The 18,435-nt window shown below is 37.5% G+C and overlaps 1 protein-coding gene across 5 annotated transcripts in view; it reads right to left on the minus strand.

The window, feature by feature from the left end:
* The window catches only part of mast4 (microtubule associated serine/threonine kinase family member 4), a 148,974-nt gene extending 132,421 nt beyond the window's left edge, over positions 1-16,553 (minus strand). For 4 of the 5 annotated variants that reach the window (XM_084745303.1, XM_084745304.1, XM_084745302.1 and 1 more), the window contains exon 1: positions 16,347-16,553. In XM_084745303.1, coding sequence (XP_084601429.1) covers positions 16,347-16,541 — 195 coding nt within the window. In that variant the 5' untranslated portion in view covers positions 16,542-16,553. Of the gene's footprint in view, positions 1-359; positions 550-16,346 lie in introns of those variants that run through there. The other variant, XM_084745305.1, reaches the window with a different exon arrangement.
* Positions 16,554-18,435: the final 1,882 nt, after the last annotated feature.

Raw genomic sequence — 18,435 nt, forward strand, 5'->3', positions numbered from 1 at the left:
ACGACTTATAGCTGCTGCCAAAAACATTAATCTGTTTACAACTGCATTACGTTACGAACCATTAAGTAATGATTATATACTACACTGATTAGGTTACACTTAGTCTGGATCTGTGAATTTCAGGGGATAAACATGAAATATTTTCTTTTTTTGGCTCTTTTACACTCTCCAAATAAAGATAGAATTTAAAAAGATAAAAGAAGCCATGGTGACATATATATAAGTAGGTTCATTCAGAAGAAACTGAAACACAAAAAGCAAATCAATATCACCCTACATACAAACTAAGATAAAAAACAATACGTAACAAGAGCATTTTCCTAATGCAATCAGCAGAATCAGCTCTTTGAGTCTCTCACCTTGCTTCCCTCCGATGACGTGCTCAGACCTACAGGTAAATTCCGTCCCAGAGACATTTTGTTTAGGTAGCAACAGATTTAAGCTCCTGTATCACTTCCAGCGCTCAGTCATCACAGACGGTGTTGATTAAAGCCAGACGTGCACGCATACAAAGGACAGGAAAGAAGAGTCAAAAATCAAAGATGGATCTTGGAAAGTCACAGTCCAACACAGGAGCGAAAAGAGTCTTAACCAGACTGTGTTAATCCTCTTAGCCACAAAGCATTCAGTGACACTGCATGTCCCTCTAATCACCCTCACTGGCTGCCTGCTTCAATAAACGGCTGCTTATTTAGGGGCGCACCGCAGGAGCAGAACCATTACACAGACACAGAGTTAAACATTGTCAAACAGAGGCAAATATTTATACACAAGTAAGCACTGATGCAACGTGTGACAGTTGCCCTTCCAACTTCAGGGAACAGGCCCACATAGAATAAACCAAAAGATTATGTGAGATTGAGACGGATGGTGGAAAGCAGGTATAAACTGTCAACAACTTGACTTGGCTGTTTAAAATTAGGGCTTTAATTACTTGAAGAATACCCTAATAAATCTGGCGTCACATTACAGTAACATCTCTCTTAAGTCTTGAGATAGGAACAGTTTAAGGATTTTCCCAATTTGGTATTACAGAAGCAAATTTTATCTTACTTCATCCATTTTGTTCTCATTTAGGAAATCCTAAACCTACAATCCAACATCACTTATCAATTTTCATGTGTACCATTAGCTACAGTTAGCTAAGACTACCCTAAGTTACGGTTAGCTAACACAAACCTTAATTACTGTTAATACTACCAAGAAAACTACAAGTTAGTTTCCTATACTACTACAGGTGGAAAAGTGAAAAATCAGGACACCTGAACAGTTATCCTAAAGTTAGGAGAGTTTGTATACCATTAGCTATGACTGGGTAACACTACCCTTAGTTACTGTTAGCTAACACCACAGTTAGCTACTGTAAGTGAACACTGCTGTTAGCTACAGTGAGCTAACACTACTGCAAGCTACAAGCTACTATTAGCTAACACTACTGTTAGATAACACTACCCTTAGTTACTGTTAGCTAACACCAACCTTACTGGCAGCAAAAATTAACATTAGCTACTATTACCAAACACCACCATCAGCTAGTTAGCAAGTTAGCTATTACTACCAAGGAAACTTAATTTTAGTTAAAGGTTAGTTTCCTTGACTACTACTTGTAGAAAAATTAAAATCAGGACACCTTAAGAGTTATCCTAAATTTAGGACAGCTTATTTAAGATTTTGGGAGGGTAGGGTGCTTGTGAAATACATTTTTTATCTTTAATCAGGATAGGAACATTTACTTAGGAACCGGTCATCTGCTATGGCTTTTTTTCCTAAATCAGTTTCTAGCAATAATTACAATCGTTGCCAAACAATTAAGATATGATCTGCAAGTTACAAAATGTCTGTAATACAGGCCCTGATCATGTTAATCTTTGCTCAAAAAATCCCTTAGTCAAATCACCAAATTCCCATCGGGTTTTCCAATGCCCCCACATAAATCCAAGATAAATGGAGCACTGACTTCATTGTGTCACCTGAGTCATTGTTTTCTTATATTAAGCACAGCATTGCCCCACCTAGCAGCAAACACTGCTCAATCCTCAGTAGTTTGCTTTAGGCTATAAATTTCTACTTGTCTATTCTTGTTCTCAAAATATACTAAATGTCTCAGAAGAGTCCTTAGTATGAATGCACTCTAATCATCTAAACATCATTAACAACCTCCAGAGACTTGAAACTTGCTGTTAGTCAAAGATACGTCACTTGTTGCAGGGTAAAGCATCTGTGAACAGGGACTGAATTGTCAGATATAAATACATGTGTATTAATAAAACAATGAATTGCTTTCTGTGTCTGGCATAGCCCTGAACAGTAGACGTGTTACTGCATAGGATGAACAAACACAGCCAAGATAAAGGGCCACATTAACCCTCAAACTGTTTACACTGTTCTATGAGGTACTTTGGTACAGCTTAAAGCAGTACTCATACTGCTGCTTGCTCTTGTTCACTTGCTCAATCACACACACACACACACACACACACTACGAGATCAGCTGGTTCACCTTAAAGGCCAATCCACCTTAAGTTAGCTGTCACTAACTTTGGGGCTAACTATGTTTGATTTAATCAGCAGATGGCAAGGAAGACACGGGAACTTGGCTTGGGTCTTGAGGAGCTGTAGTATTTTTCATAACCAATAAATAACCTTAGTGTGCACACACTGCACTGCTATATGCACAATTATATGGTTACTGCTAACTTCATCTTCACCATCACACACTCACTGACGTTACACACAGAAGCTACACACCGAGTTATTCCTTTAGGGAGTTCTCTTAAGCTGTATACCATATTTTAGTTTAATAAACATTTACATTTAAAACATACATGTTTTTCAAAATTCCCAGATGTTGTCTAAAAGTATTGTGGTATATGTCAAGAAATCCAGACAGTATGATTTTCAAGACTGTCTGAAATCCAGATGTTCCTCTTTCTAAGCAACTGATAAGGAGATGATGTACTGTAGCATGCAACACGAACCATGAGAGTGTCTCTCTGCTGATGGATAGGGCAGCGCAGCTGAGCTGAGAAACATGGCGTGTCCGGGGGGAAAAAGTTCCAAGTTTATTAGTTTGGGAGTATTTTGGTCTGCATAGCGTAGCGTAGTGAGTATTTGATTGAGTGACAATGAATGCACACTGACTGGAGGAAAAAGTGAGCAGTGAAGTTGTCAATCTGGCAGTAAAGGTACTGTGTAGGTTTGAGTTTGTCAGTGAATCAAAGCTGCAGCTTCTCATGAATAAAGCAAAGCTCCTCTGTGTGCGTGTTGTTTCCTAGTTGCAGGAATAGATCGCTATGATGATCAGCTCCACCTATGTTAAAGGAGTACCTTCTATACTGAAATACAGTTTAGTTGAGCCATTTTACACTGAATTTATTAGTTTCTAACTCTGGAAAAAAACAAAACAGTAAAATACTGTATTTCTGGACTGTCTTTTACCCAGTCACACGCATTCAGACTATTCAATATGATGTTATTTTCATAACTAATGTAATAACTAATATTTTTCACTTCCATTCACTGAGCCTCCCCAGAAACTGGAGTCTCCCAGTCTGAAATGTTCTGACCTACAGTCAGTACTGTGCCTGAACACATCCTGTGTAGACACACTGAGCACTGAAGCTGCTGCTGCTGCTGCTGCCCTCCTACATGCTGCTTTAACTATGCAGCCTGTGTTAACAAATTATTGAAAGCTTGTGCAGATGAAGGCTGGACAGGTGGAGAGAGTTCAATTTGTAGATGGAGGTGTTACGGTTATTGATTAATCATTTGGTCTGGAATATTTCCAGTGTATGACTAAGAATTACCAGTACAAATTTCCCAGAAAACAAGACAGTAGTCAATTTACAATGATATAAACAGCTGAAAATCAGCAAATTGCCACATTTCCATCTCCATCCAGACTAATTTTTGGCGCTTCATAGGAAAGAATTTGGGCACCTCTGGACACACCAACTAGTGCTGCAGGAATTATGTTGTATTGAGCAGCACTGTATGCAGAGAGATCGAGCATCAACTGTGTTGACTTTGAGCAAATAGTTACAGAACATTTATAGTGTTGGATGTTGTTATAGTGTTATTGTTTAGTATCTGAAACGTGAATTTAATCTCGTTTCCATTCCTGCCTGTACTTCTGTAAACATCCCTTTATTATGCAAAAACAATTCATCTTTATCATGCAGACATATTTAAACAAACAAATTCTCTCCAGAAGCTCCTGCCAGAGTAAATGAACCCGTCTTTCATGTGATAAACGAGTGTCCTGCGAACCTAAACACAGCAGCTCCAATTCAACAAACCTTTCTACTTGTTTTGATCCCCCCGTTAATGCAGTTTGCTGAGTGCCAAGTGTCACACATGGTTAGTTCCCATTTGAACAAACTCATTAGTCACTGCAGAGCAGTGTGCCAGTTTGTTCAAACCAAACTGCTCACCAGGGAGTGCTGAGAAAGATATTTCATTTCACTGGAGTCATTTTCGTATTTTTTTTTTTTTTTTTTTATCTCAGTATGTAGGTTGTCTGTTTGTTTTTTGCAGCCCTCTAACATCATTGATTTGAGCTTTTAGGGAAGTAATTTGTTATTTGGCAGGTGCAATCATGTTGTAAATGATCTGACTGCTCTATACAGTGTGTCATTCTGTGTTCTACACACCTAAGGACAAACACAGAGCTGAATCTATCAGGTGACAGCAGGTGAATGGATGTAAAGTCACTGTAATAAAGTCAATGTCATTAAAATTTAAGGTAAAGAGAGTTAAAAGCAAATACACCTTCTGTAAAAACACAAGAAACAAGTTGTGGGCATAACACTGACATATGATCACCTTGTAGACTCAACAAAACAGTTCCTTATTTACACATCCAGCACACAGAGTAACACTCCCAGTCATTTGGATCTGAATTTGCGTCCACATGATGGATGTCCAATATTCACCCTCCTTTTTGCTGTTTATGGTGTACCAACTCCTGAGGGAAATATCTGTCTCGTCAGCTGCTAAATGCTCCACTATGATCAGCAGACAGTCTCTAACTGTGTCTAACTGCTGTTTGGTGCTGATCAGGAAGTGTACAGTGCGTTTTTTTCCAGCCTTTTCTCTGACAGCAGCTGCCCGCTGTGGTCAAAACAACACCATGAGCGTGGTGAGAGTGAACCAAAACAGTAAATTTGCAGGCAAGACAGCTAAGAAGCTGAATGCTGAGCTGAAACTCACTATAAAGCTTCGCAAAGCCAAGGGGAGCTCCAGATTCAGGTAATAATTCTCTGTAGGACCATCACTATGCGCAAAAATTACGTTTTTACATGTGCTTTTAAAGAAGACTTAATGCTCTTAAAGATGCAGTATGCGATTTTGAAGAAAGATAGTTGACTGTCGAGTCTCATTCCCAGGTTGTCAAACACCGACATTCTGTGAATGACTATCTTCCCAACCTGTCATTGATTTTTCCTTCCCAATACCGCTTCCGAAACCCAAACCTTGTGTATCAGCCAATAGCAGGGACAGATTCAATTCCAGTGCATTCACAATCACAAAAGAAAGTCACCTCGAAAAGTTTGCCAAGTCCGAAAAAACAGCATCTCAGAAACAGAGATTCAATACATACACCAGATGCTCATGTTACTGTTGATTAGTCAGTCAGTAATTTAGTCAGTCAGTTTTGCAGCATCAGCAACTGTGACTGAGAAATACACAATCCACCAGATTATTCCTCCCCCTTACACGGACTCCAAAGACCTTCTGCTTACCACAGGGAGGCTACAATGACGTGGACTTTCAATGAGATCTGATAGCAAGGTAAAGCTGTCATTTCTCTCCTCCACTGTCTTTATAATTTGGTGTACGAGGCACTGCTGGGTAGTAGCAGGGTCCTGTCTGGGGGCAAATACATTATGTGGTATATAATAGTATAGTGCATAGTCCCGTGTAATTGCTGATGCCTGATGCGTCATTTTAGACTGTACTGGAAGCATATTCTGTTACTGGTACTGGAACAACCGTGGTTTATGCTGTTCAACAACTGTACCATGACAGAATAATATGTTTTGTGTAGCCAAGTTTATTCACTCCAAGCCAGCTGATGGGAACACACCTAATTCACTTTCAAATTTGCTTGACAATCACATGGAAACACGCCTATTATCGCACCATTTTCACATCGTCACTGATGTATCATTCTTGTAAAAACACTGAGATTTTGGAGTCCCTTGTGGACAAAGGCAGCGGTGTTTCCATTGCTACGATCACAAAATATATTGAGCATTAATAATAATTACAGAGAAATAGCCAATCCTCTTGCTGATGGTCTTGTTTGCTTATATAGGTCATCGAGGAACCAGTATTAAATTGAGACTGTTTCATTACCAGTTAAAAACTCCTTGGAGTACTTTTAAAAACTATTACTGTGCTCTTTAATAGGGGTCGCATGGGTTGAGCATGAGGCAACACATTTTCCATCTAACCGCCACCACTGAGGAAGCCTTTCAGTTTATGTTGGTGCTCATTCCATGTTCAAAAGATAATCCACCTGATTGTCAAGTAACTCCTGCACAAACATCTGCAGTCATTATCAAAACTGAAAGAGTAAACCTTGCATGTGGGAAGAATAGGAAAATGTGTTCTCTTGAGACTAATCTGTCGTTTCTGCTGCAAGATGTTCGCTGATCTATGACAGAATGACTTGCCCACTTCCACTTTCTATTACTTATCATAACGTTGCAGGAACATTTATTTCAAAAAAAAAAATTTAGGGCTGATAGACGCAGAATAAGAAAAGCCCTTAGTGATCCTCTGTGGGAAATGCTGTTGTTGTTGCAGCACCATATATGTGTAAATACAACAAAACCAAAAAGGAGATGGTGGGATTAAGAATAACAACTGGCAATTCCCATACAGTGTTTACACAACATGAGAGGTCGAGATGAGAAAGTATGGAACACAGGATTTATGATTACGAGGGGATATAAAAGCAGCAGAACATATATAGACAAGAAATACAATGATTAACACACTGACAGATTGCGTATCTTGTCAAGCATTGTGTGAGACCCACTGTCTCCAACTGTTTTGACAAAAACAATTTATCGTTTCAAAAATGCCAGACAGATACAGCTTCTCAAAAATGAGGATTTGCTGCTTGTTTTTGTCATAAATTATAATAAATTTAAATACCTTATTCTGTTGGCCCGACATAACAAGCATATTAGGGACACTACTGAATGGGAAGTTGTGATGGTTATTTTTTTTTATATTTAAGGGACTTTTAACGGAATAATCATTTGATTAATCAAGAACAGAATCAGCAAATGAATGAATAATAAAAACTATTGTCAGTTGCAGCTCTAAATCAGACTGAGGTTAAACTAAAAAAGCAATGCTGACGGTGGCACACAAGAACTGTACCAACAAAAACTGAGCCCTATGCTGTTTAGTGTAGCTTTTATTAATCAGCTGTATTAGTAAAGTCAAATATTAGAGCTGCAACTGATGATTGTTTCCAGTGTCACTTAATCTGCTGGTTACTTTCTTGTTTTTTTGATTAATTAATTGTTTAGTGTTTAAAACAGAAATACAATAATTTTCTATTAGTTAACTGATAAACAATTACTCACTTTAAATCATTTTAAGCCAACTAGGTGATAATTGTTCAGGCTAATCGTTTAAGTCTTATTTTTTTTTTTGAGCAAAAGTGTCAATTGCTGGTTCCAGGTTCTTAAATGTGAGGACTTACCGATTTTCTCTGTCATTTGCGACAGTAAATGGAAGATTCTTTTTTTGACATTTTATAGAGTAAATGAATAATCATGGAAATAATCATCAGATTAATCGATAAGGAAAAATAATAGTTCAGCTGTGACAAATATCTGAAGACGTCATCTGTCTGGGAGACCGCAATAGGCTTTTTTTGACTATTTTCTGACATTTTATGGACCCAGACATTAGTTGGTTAATTGTGAAAATAGTTTTTACTTCTTCAATCCTACAATAAAATGTCAGAAAATAGTGAAAAGAGAAGAGGAAGAAAGAAGAATGAAATTTACAATGATTTAAAGCACCAGAAAGCAGGAAATCATCATAACTGAGAAGCTGAAACCAATTAATGCTTGGCATTTCAGTTTCAGTTCCTTTAAATATAACATAATTTTGCACTTATTTTGACAGTGAAAATCAGATGCAACCGCTGCTGTCACTCATCTCAAATTATAACTGACAGCAGTTCACATCCAGCGTTCCTGGACCAAAACGTGTTTATGAATCTGGACTGTATGCTACCTTTTTTTTAATCTATTTCTGGTCTTTTATCTTGTGCCTGTAAGAAAGCATGATGTGTGGGATAATCTCATCCTGACAGTAGATAATGTTCTCTGTCACTGCCCACGGCGCTGGACTGATTTAGATGTCTGGGATTGGACAAAGATGCAACAACACCGAGATTTTGGGAAGATAAGCATCAAGAAATCGCAGCAGAGAAAACTCCATGAACCACCGCTGCAGTAAGTGTCTCACGCCTTGAAACACGGCACGGGTCTAAGTCTGGAAAGGTGACGTCATGCGGGTTCTAAGAAGACTTTCCTTCTTTAGCTCTGCAGCAGTAAGGTCAAAGCTCAGGGCTCCCAGATTAACCCTATAGTATTACCACTGGGTGGATGCCCTTCACCCACAGGTCATCTGACCTCCTTTGTGGTGTTTTGGCCGGTTACATGTCTTATTTAGTTCAGTAAAACAGGTCAAGTTACATCTCCTCTGCTGTGGCCGGCGTACGAGAGGTCACTGGTTTTAAATGAACTGCAGACTGACATTTCAAAGGGAGCATGAGAAAAGGACACAAGGTTCATCCAGTACACGCTGCTCTCACACTTTTAGAGTCGTTTAATTTTAGTAAAACTGTTCATGGGAAATTCTAACACATTTGCCATTGAAGAGGGTGAAATACTGCATAATGGTCAAGTATAAACACATAATTTCTCGCTTGTAGAGGTCAAATTTTGATAAGTGACTCTTCCCAACTGGTAAAAACGTTGTTCTTCTATTAATTGTTATAATGCAAAAGATGAATTTCAGAAATGGGAAGTAACTAAGTACAAATCCTTCCTTTACTGTACTTAAGTAGAATTTTCAGGTTTCTGTACCTCACTTGAGCATTTATTTTTCAGACATATTTTTACTTTTACTCCCTGCATTTTAACACAACACACTGTACTTTCACCTCTTTGCATTTTCACGACAGATTTATTGAACACTTTCAACCTAAATGGTCAATAACACATAGAAAATATTATTCCTTGTTGTATCATCAGTGCATATCATACTCGACAAATGTTACAAGATGAAAATGACGTAAAAGAAGTAACAAGACTAAAAAGAAGAGAGAGGGAGACTCGACCGCAAAAAACAGTTCAGTTAGCTTTGCACAGAAACAGGCTGTGGAGGGTTTTTACTTTTATACTTTGAGCACATTTCAAAGCCTGTACTTTTTCACAAGTATTTAAGTAAAGATGTTGAAGTCTTTTTTTACACAAGTATCTGCACTTCTTCTTTGAGTAAAGAATGTGTGTACTTGGGCCACCTCCACCGCATAAAATGGTAAAAAAAAAAAAAAAAAAAAAAAAAAAAAAGAATTAAAAAAAATCATATTGCGATTATTTCTCTGATAAAATCCATTAAAATCATGATGATATGACATTTGTTGTTGGTCAGGTCATCTCTGCAGCACTACAGCACTTCATTAAAGTGCTGTTTTGTTGCATTTTCCTTTTCACTTAGTCATTTTTGCGATTTTGATAACATGTTGATTAATTGTGCAGTCCTAATTTTAGTTAAAATATTATATATTGGACATTATATTAAATTTATCACCCAAAAGGGGAAAACAAGAGTTGTATTTCAGTCAAATATACAGCATATATTTGAATGTTGCAGAATAGTTCCCTTTGACAGAGAAGGAAATAAGAGACCAGTCTGTGATATCTCATCTCTATTAAGCTAATGGACTGTCAAACTGTTATTCAGCCAAGCCAAATTAGTCAAGCAGCAGTGTTATAAAACATGACACCACCCCAGGGGGTCTGATCCAGGGGATGTGGGTGCCTGCTGGAGTCTGATATGCTAACAAATACTGATTCAACAGTCATAACATGGAGGGGAAAAAAGGAAAGACTTGATAAAATGAGTTAGAAATGAGTTACACTTCTTGTACTCTCAAGTCTGTGTTGTTCCAACTTCCATGACAAAACAATTATTCAGTTTTTTGATTCATGATGGGGGCATGTGTCACGCCAAAAAGCACAGATTGCCTGCCTATTGCTGCAATGTCTTTGGACACTGCATCCAAGAAATTATGAAGCAAAGAGTGAGGAGTAATCGATGGATAACGTTGCACAATGTTCTGTATTCTCCCATAGCTTGTTTTGCACTTTATAAAGGAGGACGGTCAGCCACACCTACAGCCTGAGGTCATGTTGCATGATGTTATGATTTAGAAAAGGTTTATAGGTCAGGTGAGAGCTTGAAGTCTTGAACACACCCTTGCATGCACGCTATCAGACTGCATTGAGCTCATCATCGGAGCCAGTTGAACCAGTCTGAAGACGCATCCATATAAAAAGTTATATAAAATAAAAGGCTGAGAAATGAATGCTGTCATGCTCATTTTCCTTCATCTGCTTCATGCATAAACACCACAATAACTGCACACAGTCAACATATTTGTGCCTCTGAAAAATGGATAACTGATGACTTTTGAAAAACCCTGAATGTCACTCTCTCTTACCATGCATCTGTGGATGTAAGTAGCCTTGCTGTTGCAGTCTGCGGCCATCAAAAGTGCCAAAACTGAATAATACTAAGTGCAGAGTTAGAAAAAACAAGAGTGTAAATGCACCTCGATCAGCATATATTTGAAAATGAGTGTGGTTTCACAGACTCCCACTCAAAAGCATGGGCTCGTGGGTGACTTGTGGGCGTTTAGAGGGCGTTAACATCCATTTTGAAATATAAATTTCAAAATGCTCGACTCTATCCCGGCATCGACCTCACAAGTTTCAGGGTGATTTTAAAACAGTGGGTGGTTTACAGCTCAAAAAACATGTATAATGTGCAGTACCTCTTGAGTTTATTATGTAGCTTAAAGTAATGCAGTCTACTACAACAGCCTGCCTTCAAAAAGGTTGTAATGTTCAATGATTTAACTTTACGGTCACTTTGGAGGCTGCAGTTTATGGTGTTGTTAAATGTTGTTGTGTTATACTGAGAGGTATATAGCCATGTTAAGTTTACCCTCACTTATATAAATGGGGTGAACAAAATACTATAAAGGCCTTTCAATAAAATGCGATACAGTTCAACAGCACTACAAAATGCAGCTTCCGAACTTTCTGTAAAGCTGAGTCGACACTTCTCTGAAGCTAATTCAACAAAACTATTTAACCTTCATGAAGGCAGCATTTATTGCAGGACTGATGTACTAGACTGCAAGTTGTAGCAAGGTTTTTATTCTTGTTAATGTTGTACAAACTGAACAGTGATATAAACATCAACCATCTTTCTATAAAATCTTGTTTTTCTATACAGTTGATGGAATATTGTTTTATAGAGGTGGTTAGAATAACCAAGGATTGTTGACGATCCGTGACTCGATTGTGCTGTATACACAAACTTGGACATAGTAGATTAATTGATTTGTCGATTAGTTGCAAAATTAGTTTATAGTTGCCATCTTTATTTGGATTTGGAAAAAGAGGAACAACTTGGTTTAAACGGGTTAACAATCATGTTTTTCATGCAGCAGATGGAATATTTTTTCATCCAGATTGTTAGAAGAGTCACTAAGGATTTTGCAGACACAGCAGAAAAAGTTGTTAACTGACCTTTTGGATTTTTTAAAGCGTGAAAAGTTTTTTTGTTTCTTTTAGAGAATCAGGTGCGGTGACTTGAATCTAACGGAGGCACAAACTTGGGCTAGAGTTTAGGTTAAATAAGTTGAGTTAGAAAGAAAAATAGTTTCCAACTACAGTGCCTTGCCAACAAAAGTCACACATATTTTGTTGGACCGCCTTTAGCTTTGATTAAAGCACGCATTTGCCAATGCATTGTTGATAAGCTTATGCAATGTCACAACATTTATTTCTGTCCAGAGTTGCATTAAAGATCTTGTATTGATAATGGGAGAGTCGGACCGCTGTGTAAAGTTTTCTCCAGCACATCCCAAAGATTCCCAGTGGGGTTGAGGTCTGGACTCTGTGGTGGCCAATCCATGTGTGAAAATTATGTCTCATGCTCTCTGAACCACTCTTTTACAATCTGAGCCCGATGAATCCCACCATTGTCATCTTGGAATATGCTCGTGCCATCAGGGAAGAATAAATCCATTAATGTAAAAACCTGCTCATTCAGTATATTCAGGTAGTGAGCTGACCTCATTTTTGGGCTCATAATGTTGCTGAAACTCGACCTGAGCAACTGAAGCAACCTCAGATCATAACACTGCCCCCACAGGTCTGTACTGTCGGCACTATGCATGATGGGTACATCACTTCATGTGCCCATCACTCTGGAACAGGGTAAATCTGGACTCATCAGACCACATGACCTTTTTCCATTGTTCCAGAGTCCAATCTTTGGACTCAATCAAACTGAAGCCTTTTTTGCCTCACTGAAGGCTAAACAGCTGTTTAGTCACAATCCCTTGAGTTATCTTCACAGTGAGCGTGTGAAAATGTTCTTACTTTCATTATTAAACACAGCCATGAGTTCTGCTGTTGATTTTTTATGATTTGATTTCACCAAACATCTGAGTGATCTCCGATCATGATCATTCAAGATTATTTTCTGACCACATTTCTTCCTTGAAGATGAAGGTTCACCACTATCCTTGCAGGTTTTAATAATGCGTCGGACAGTTCTTAACCTAGTTTTAGTAGTTTCATCAATCTCTTTAGTTGCTTTTTTTGCCTGATGCAGGCCGATCATTTGACCCGTCTGAAACAGAGTAACATCTTTTCCGCGACCACAGGATATGTCTTCTGACATGGTTGTTTAAGAAACGAGAAGCTCCTCACTGCATCAGTTAGGGTTAAATAACTTGTTTCCAGCTCAAACACAGAAGACTCTTATGTATTTGCTTGGTTAAATCCTAGCGGTGACTTTTTGTTCGCCAGGCAGTGCATGCTGATAGTCTATTTGTCATTTTGGTCATTTTGCTTTAAATATTTTTAACATTGTATAGACTAAATGTTTAATTGTGAAAATAAACAAGAGATTAAACAGTAATTAAAATATTCATTAGTTGCAGCCTAAGTTAATTTTAGTTCATGTTGCACAATGACAAATAGGTAATTTCCAGTTACCACCTTTGTTTGGATTAGGAAAAAGAGGAACAACTTGGGAAACAATCTTGTTTTGCATCCAGACTGTTAGAGCGCTGATTAAGGATTGTACAAACAGGCCTACAGCAGTAAGAGGTGTCAAACGACCTTTTTGTTTTTTCAATCTTCAACAGATACCTAAAGAGACGACAAATGCAAGCAGATTGGCTGAGGAGTGCTACATCACAAATGCAGGTATCAAAAATCAGGTGTTCTCTGACACCATAAAAGAAGAAGGGAGCTTTAGACTTTACTTTGTGATCTGCAAGTCATAACCAAAAAATACCAAGGAATCCTTCTTTGAAAAAGATTAGAAAGCTTTTTATAAATGGGCTTTAATCTTTTCAACTCGCAGCATTTTGACTTCTTGATGGAGGCACAAACTGAAACTAGAGTTAGCGCATCAAAAAAACATGTAAAAGCAGTGCCCAAATGCCAAACGCCCACCAGACTTTGAATGAAACAGAATTCGAAACAGAGAGCAGTGCAGCAGTTCACCTACTGCACTGAAAGACTGTATGATGAGCGTGACTTATAAATGGAGTAGATGGAGTCAAAGAAGCACAGAGTATGAATTAACCTTTACCTCGACTGACTCCATGACATGATGTGCAAACCACCAAAGAAGCAGCTCACGCAGGTTTTTGCAAATGTTTTGACAAGCAGGAGCTTTACAGTCTTCATATGTATTTATTTACTGCCTTCTGGTATTACAGGGGATTACTGACACCAGGGCTGCACCTAACGATTATTATCATTATCGACTGATTTGTTGATACTTGTCTCGATTAGTTTAGTCGATAAAATGTAAGAAAATGGTGAAAAATGTTGATCACCGTTTCCCAAAGCCCAAGACGACATCATCAAAAATATTCACGATAGCGGAAAAGAAATCAGAGAATTTAAAAAATGACTCAAAATGATTAATCAGTTATCAAAGTAGTTGTCGATTAATGTAATAGTTGACAACTAATCAATTATTCATTGCAGATTGCTAGTGTCAGCTTCTTAAATGTGAGGATTTGCTGCTTTTCTTCCTCATTTGAGATCATAAGTGAAGAGTCTTGGTTTCTTTTTTTGAGTCACTGGTTTAGTCTATAAATTTCCCAGAGCCCAAAATGTGAATCCAATCAGCTTTCCAAAACCCAAAGACTCTTCTTCTGCTGCCATTAATGACAAAGAAAAGCAGCAAATCCATAAATTCAAGAAGCGGGAACCTTTTTACTTAAAAGAATATGTCATCTGGGGCTTTAGAAAACACTGCTAGACATTTTGACAATTTCCTGGCATTTTATGGACGAAACAACTAATCAAGGAATCGAGAAAATTATCCACAGATGAATCAACAATGAAAATAATCTCTAGTTGGAGTCCTAAGCAAATGTTTGACATTTTTGTTTGACAAATGACTGACATGACGAATCAATTATCAAAATAGTAAGCAACTATGTTTCTTCCGATCAACTAATCAATTAATCAAGGATAATCGACAGATTAATGCATGACTTGCAAATAAATTCACAGACGCACACAGCATGAATCAGGTGTTTACAAATATTTTGACATGCAGGAGCAAAATTAATAAGTTTAAGATCTGTTTGTTTGCTGCCTGCTGGTATTAAAGAGGATTATTGACACACCTCAGTTCAACTGTAACTCTGCTCTGTCTTTAACCTCCAGAGTGTGGACCACAGTTTGAAGATTTTTTTAAAGATGTTTTTCACATTAGATCTGCAACTAATTCTTATTTTCATTATCTATTTATCTGCAATATGGTTTAATGAATCCATTGTTTCATCCTGTGTCTCCCAAACTGGAGGGCAGGTCCTCCTCGGGGGGCATAACACCCTTTTTGGTCTGAACAGGGACGGTTTAGTCTATAAAATATCAAAAAGTCTCTACTGTCACTGTTTTCCTCATTGATTAATCTGCAGATTACTTTCATGATTAGTCAATTACTCCATGGCATCTCTAAAGAGATTATTTTGTCTTATTTACAGTCCAAAACCCAAAGACTTTTCATTGACTGTCATACATGAAAAAGATAAGCAGAAGAATCCTCACGTTTAAAAAGCTGGAATCATTGCTTGAAACGTGATTCATCTGGGGCTACAGATGAATCAAGAATGAAAATAATCATTAGTTGCAACCCCTACTTTAACTCTTCTAACCATCTGGATGAAAAAATATTCCATCTGCTGTTTGTTCATCTTTTTCCAAATCCAAACAAAGATGGTAGCTGTAAATTACCTGTATGTTGTTGTTCAAATGGCACAATTGGAACCTGCAAATGTTTGATATTTTTGCTTGAAAAATGACAAACAATTAAAGGATTATCAAAGTAGTTGGCAACGATGTTGCTTATGATCAACTAATCAATTAATCGACTGATTATTGAAGGGAGAAAGAAATATCTAAATATCTAATACCTATATCTAAATATGACTGATGACTTGCAATTGTGATATGATTTGCAATATTTGAGGGTCTGACAATTTTGACATCAATGCTCTTATTTCATTGATAAGCATCATTTTGGTTCTGTACCAAACAAAGTTGTTTTTCTTTAGTCTGTACAATATTATTGTAAGGGAATGCCACGTTTATATAAAACGTCTATAAAATGTCAAAATGCCACTGCTGACACTGTTTTCTTACATATTATTGTAGGACTGCAAGTAACCATTACTTTCATGAATAATTGAGTAATGTTTAGGTCCATAAAGTGTAAGAAAATGATTAAAAAAAATAAAACCCTCTTACAGTCTCCCAGACAGATGAGATCTTCAGATCTGCATGCCTGTTTTGTTAAGAGTTACAACTAATTATCATTTTTCCTAATCGATTAATCTGCAGATTATTTTCAGGATTAGTCATTTACTCTATAAAATGTCAAATAACTGTAGAAAATACTACTCAACATGAGACACAAGTCAAGCAAACTAAACATTTGCAGCCCCTCATCAAATTCGTTAAAGTAGTTGGTACCTTTTCGTCCTCGTCTTCATCACTGTCTTCGTCCCCTGGTGTCTCCTTGTCGTCCTCAGAGTTGCGTCCATCGTCCTCGTCCACTCCAGAGACTCTGATGTCCAACACACTGGTGGTCATTTCTTCTCCCTCCGACAAGGTGTGCGAACCTGACGACGACTCACTTTCACACGCCAAAAACCGCTCCTGCTCCATCTTTATCAACTAATATCTACTGATGTCTCTCTCTTTTTGTTTTCTTTTTTTTTTAAGCGTAAGACGACTCCATTGAGACGCGACGTCAAAACAAGACGCGGCTATTAATTAACCTGTCAACAACACACCTGTCCGGGGAGTTTCCATAAAAGGAGACCACTTTCTAACCGAGTAAAAACAAAAGTCACGACGTTGTCCGAACAAGTCTGCGTGACATTAAAATGTTCACCGAGTCGTTACCGTGAGATATCGAGGTGAGTGTTAGTCCGAGGTCTCCTCTGCAGTTAAAAGTTTCCTCTGTTTGTGTTTAGTCGCTCATTGTCACTTTCCAGGCAGCAGCGTGAGTCCATGTTGCCGCCGCTGTTGCTGCTGTCACTGACTTCACGAGCGCAGCCTGCTGCAGCCCAAATTAAACCCCGCCCACAACGTGCGGGGAGAGGGCCAATCAGATCACAGCTCCTGCCAAACCAAACACAGAGAGTTTTAATCAGATTTACGTGGTCAGGCTATGCCAAGGGTCAGCAGCCAGGGTTTTTTTTTTGTTTTGTTTTTTTTGTCTGTGGTGTAGAAAGTTTTCAGATACTTTACTGTAGTAAAAGTTATAACACCACACTGTGAAAATATTCTAACAACAAGTGTGCATAAATTAATAATACAAGTGATATATTTTCACTAATAAGGACATGTCGATAATATCAAATTTAATGCAAAAAGACAGAGTATTTGTGAGTCATATTAAACCACTGTATCTCAAATAAAAACTAAATTGCACCAACAATGATTATTTTAATTTAAGATTAATACTGATGGTAAACAGTGATTAGTAAACTAAATAGTTTTGAAATGAGTGAATCCACATTTAAAATTAACCAGAGCTCTGTTACACAATTTAAAATTAATACTAGGTTAGTGCAGCCAAGTTTATTCACGTAAATTTAAGCTGCAAGTTTAAGATGGAACAATGAAATGTTTTCAAATGAAAAATGGCCGGTACATTTAAACTATAAAATAATCATATATGATATATTATAAAGTCTTCATATGTTTTGTGTGGAAAAATCTTATTTTGTAAAGTAATTAAAGCTGTCAAAATAATATGGTGACTTAAAAATATTTCCTTCTGAGATGCAGTAAAGTATAAGTAGAAAATGGCATGAAAAAAAAAACTCAAGTAAAGTAGACCTACATACATATTTATTCAAGTATTGTACTTAACATACTGGAGTAAATATACTTAGTTACATTACACCGCTGCATGTGCAATACATAACCAGGATATTTGTGCACGGTGAAATGTAACTGAATATATCTTCCACCAAATGCTTGTGTGTATGTAAAAACACTCACTTTGTGCTGTTCAGACTCTAACCATCTGGATAAATTAATATTCTGTGTTGTCTATTGTTACCTTTCAATCCACCCACTCCACTGAACCGACTGAAGATGCAAGTACAGTGACAGTTTATCTGGTATCAGTCATTCTCTACTGCACAGTGAAAAAGATTTTTAACCCATTTCTCAAGTTGCAACTGGATTTCCTATCAGATATGACACATGTCCTTGCTCTTTCTGAAAAACACAGGACAGATATTGTTATTATATAATGTTGTTTTGAATGCAAATATAAAATATTGGAAAGGAACATCAATGTCACTGTCTTGCATTTTGTGTGTTGCAGAGAAATGTGGAATAAATGAACCCTGTACCTTGTTGGATATTATCATTTCAGCCTCCCATTGTTGTTTGGATTAGAAAAAAGAGGCACAACTTCAGAAAATGGATAAAAATCTTGTTTTTCATGCAGCTTACAAAACATATTTTTAACCAGATAGTTAGAAGGTAAAGCCAGATAGTAAGCTGTGTCCAAAGCCAACGTCCTAAACTTTGGAAGCTC

This window comes from Lutjanus erythropterus, chromosome 20 (assembly GCF_056507025.1).
Source record: "Lutjanus erythropterus isolate fLutEry1 chromosome 20, fLutEry1.hap2, whole genome shotgun sequence".
Classification (NCBI taxonomy): Eukaryota; Metazoa; Chordata; class Actinopteri; order Lutjaniformes; family Lutjanidae; genus Lutjanus; species Lutjanus erythropterus.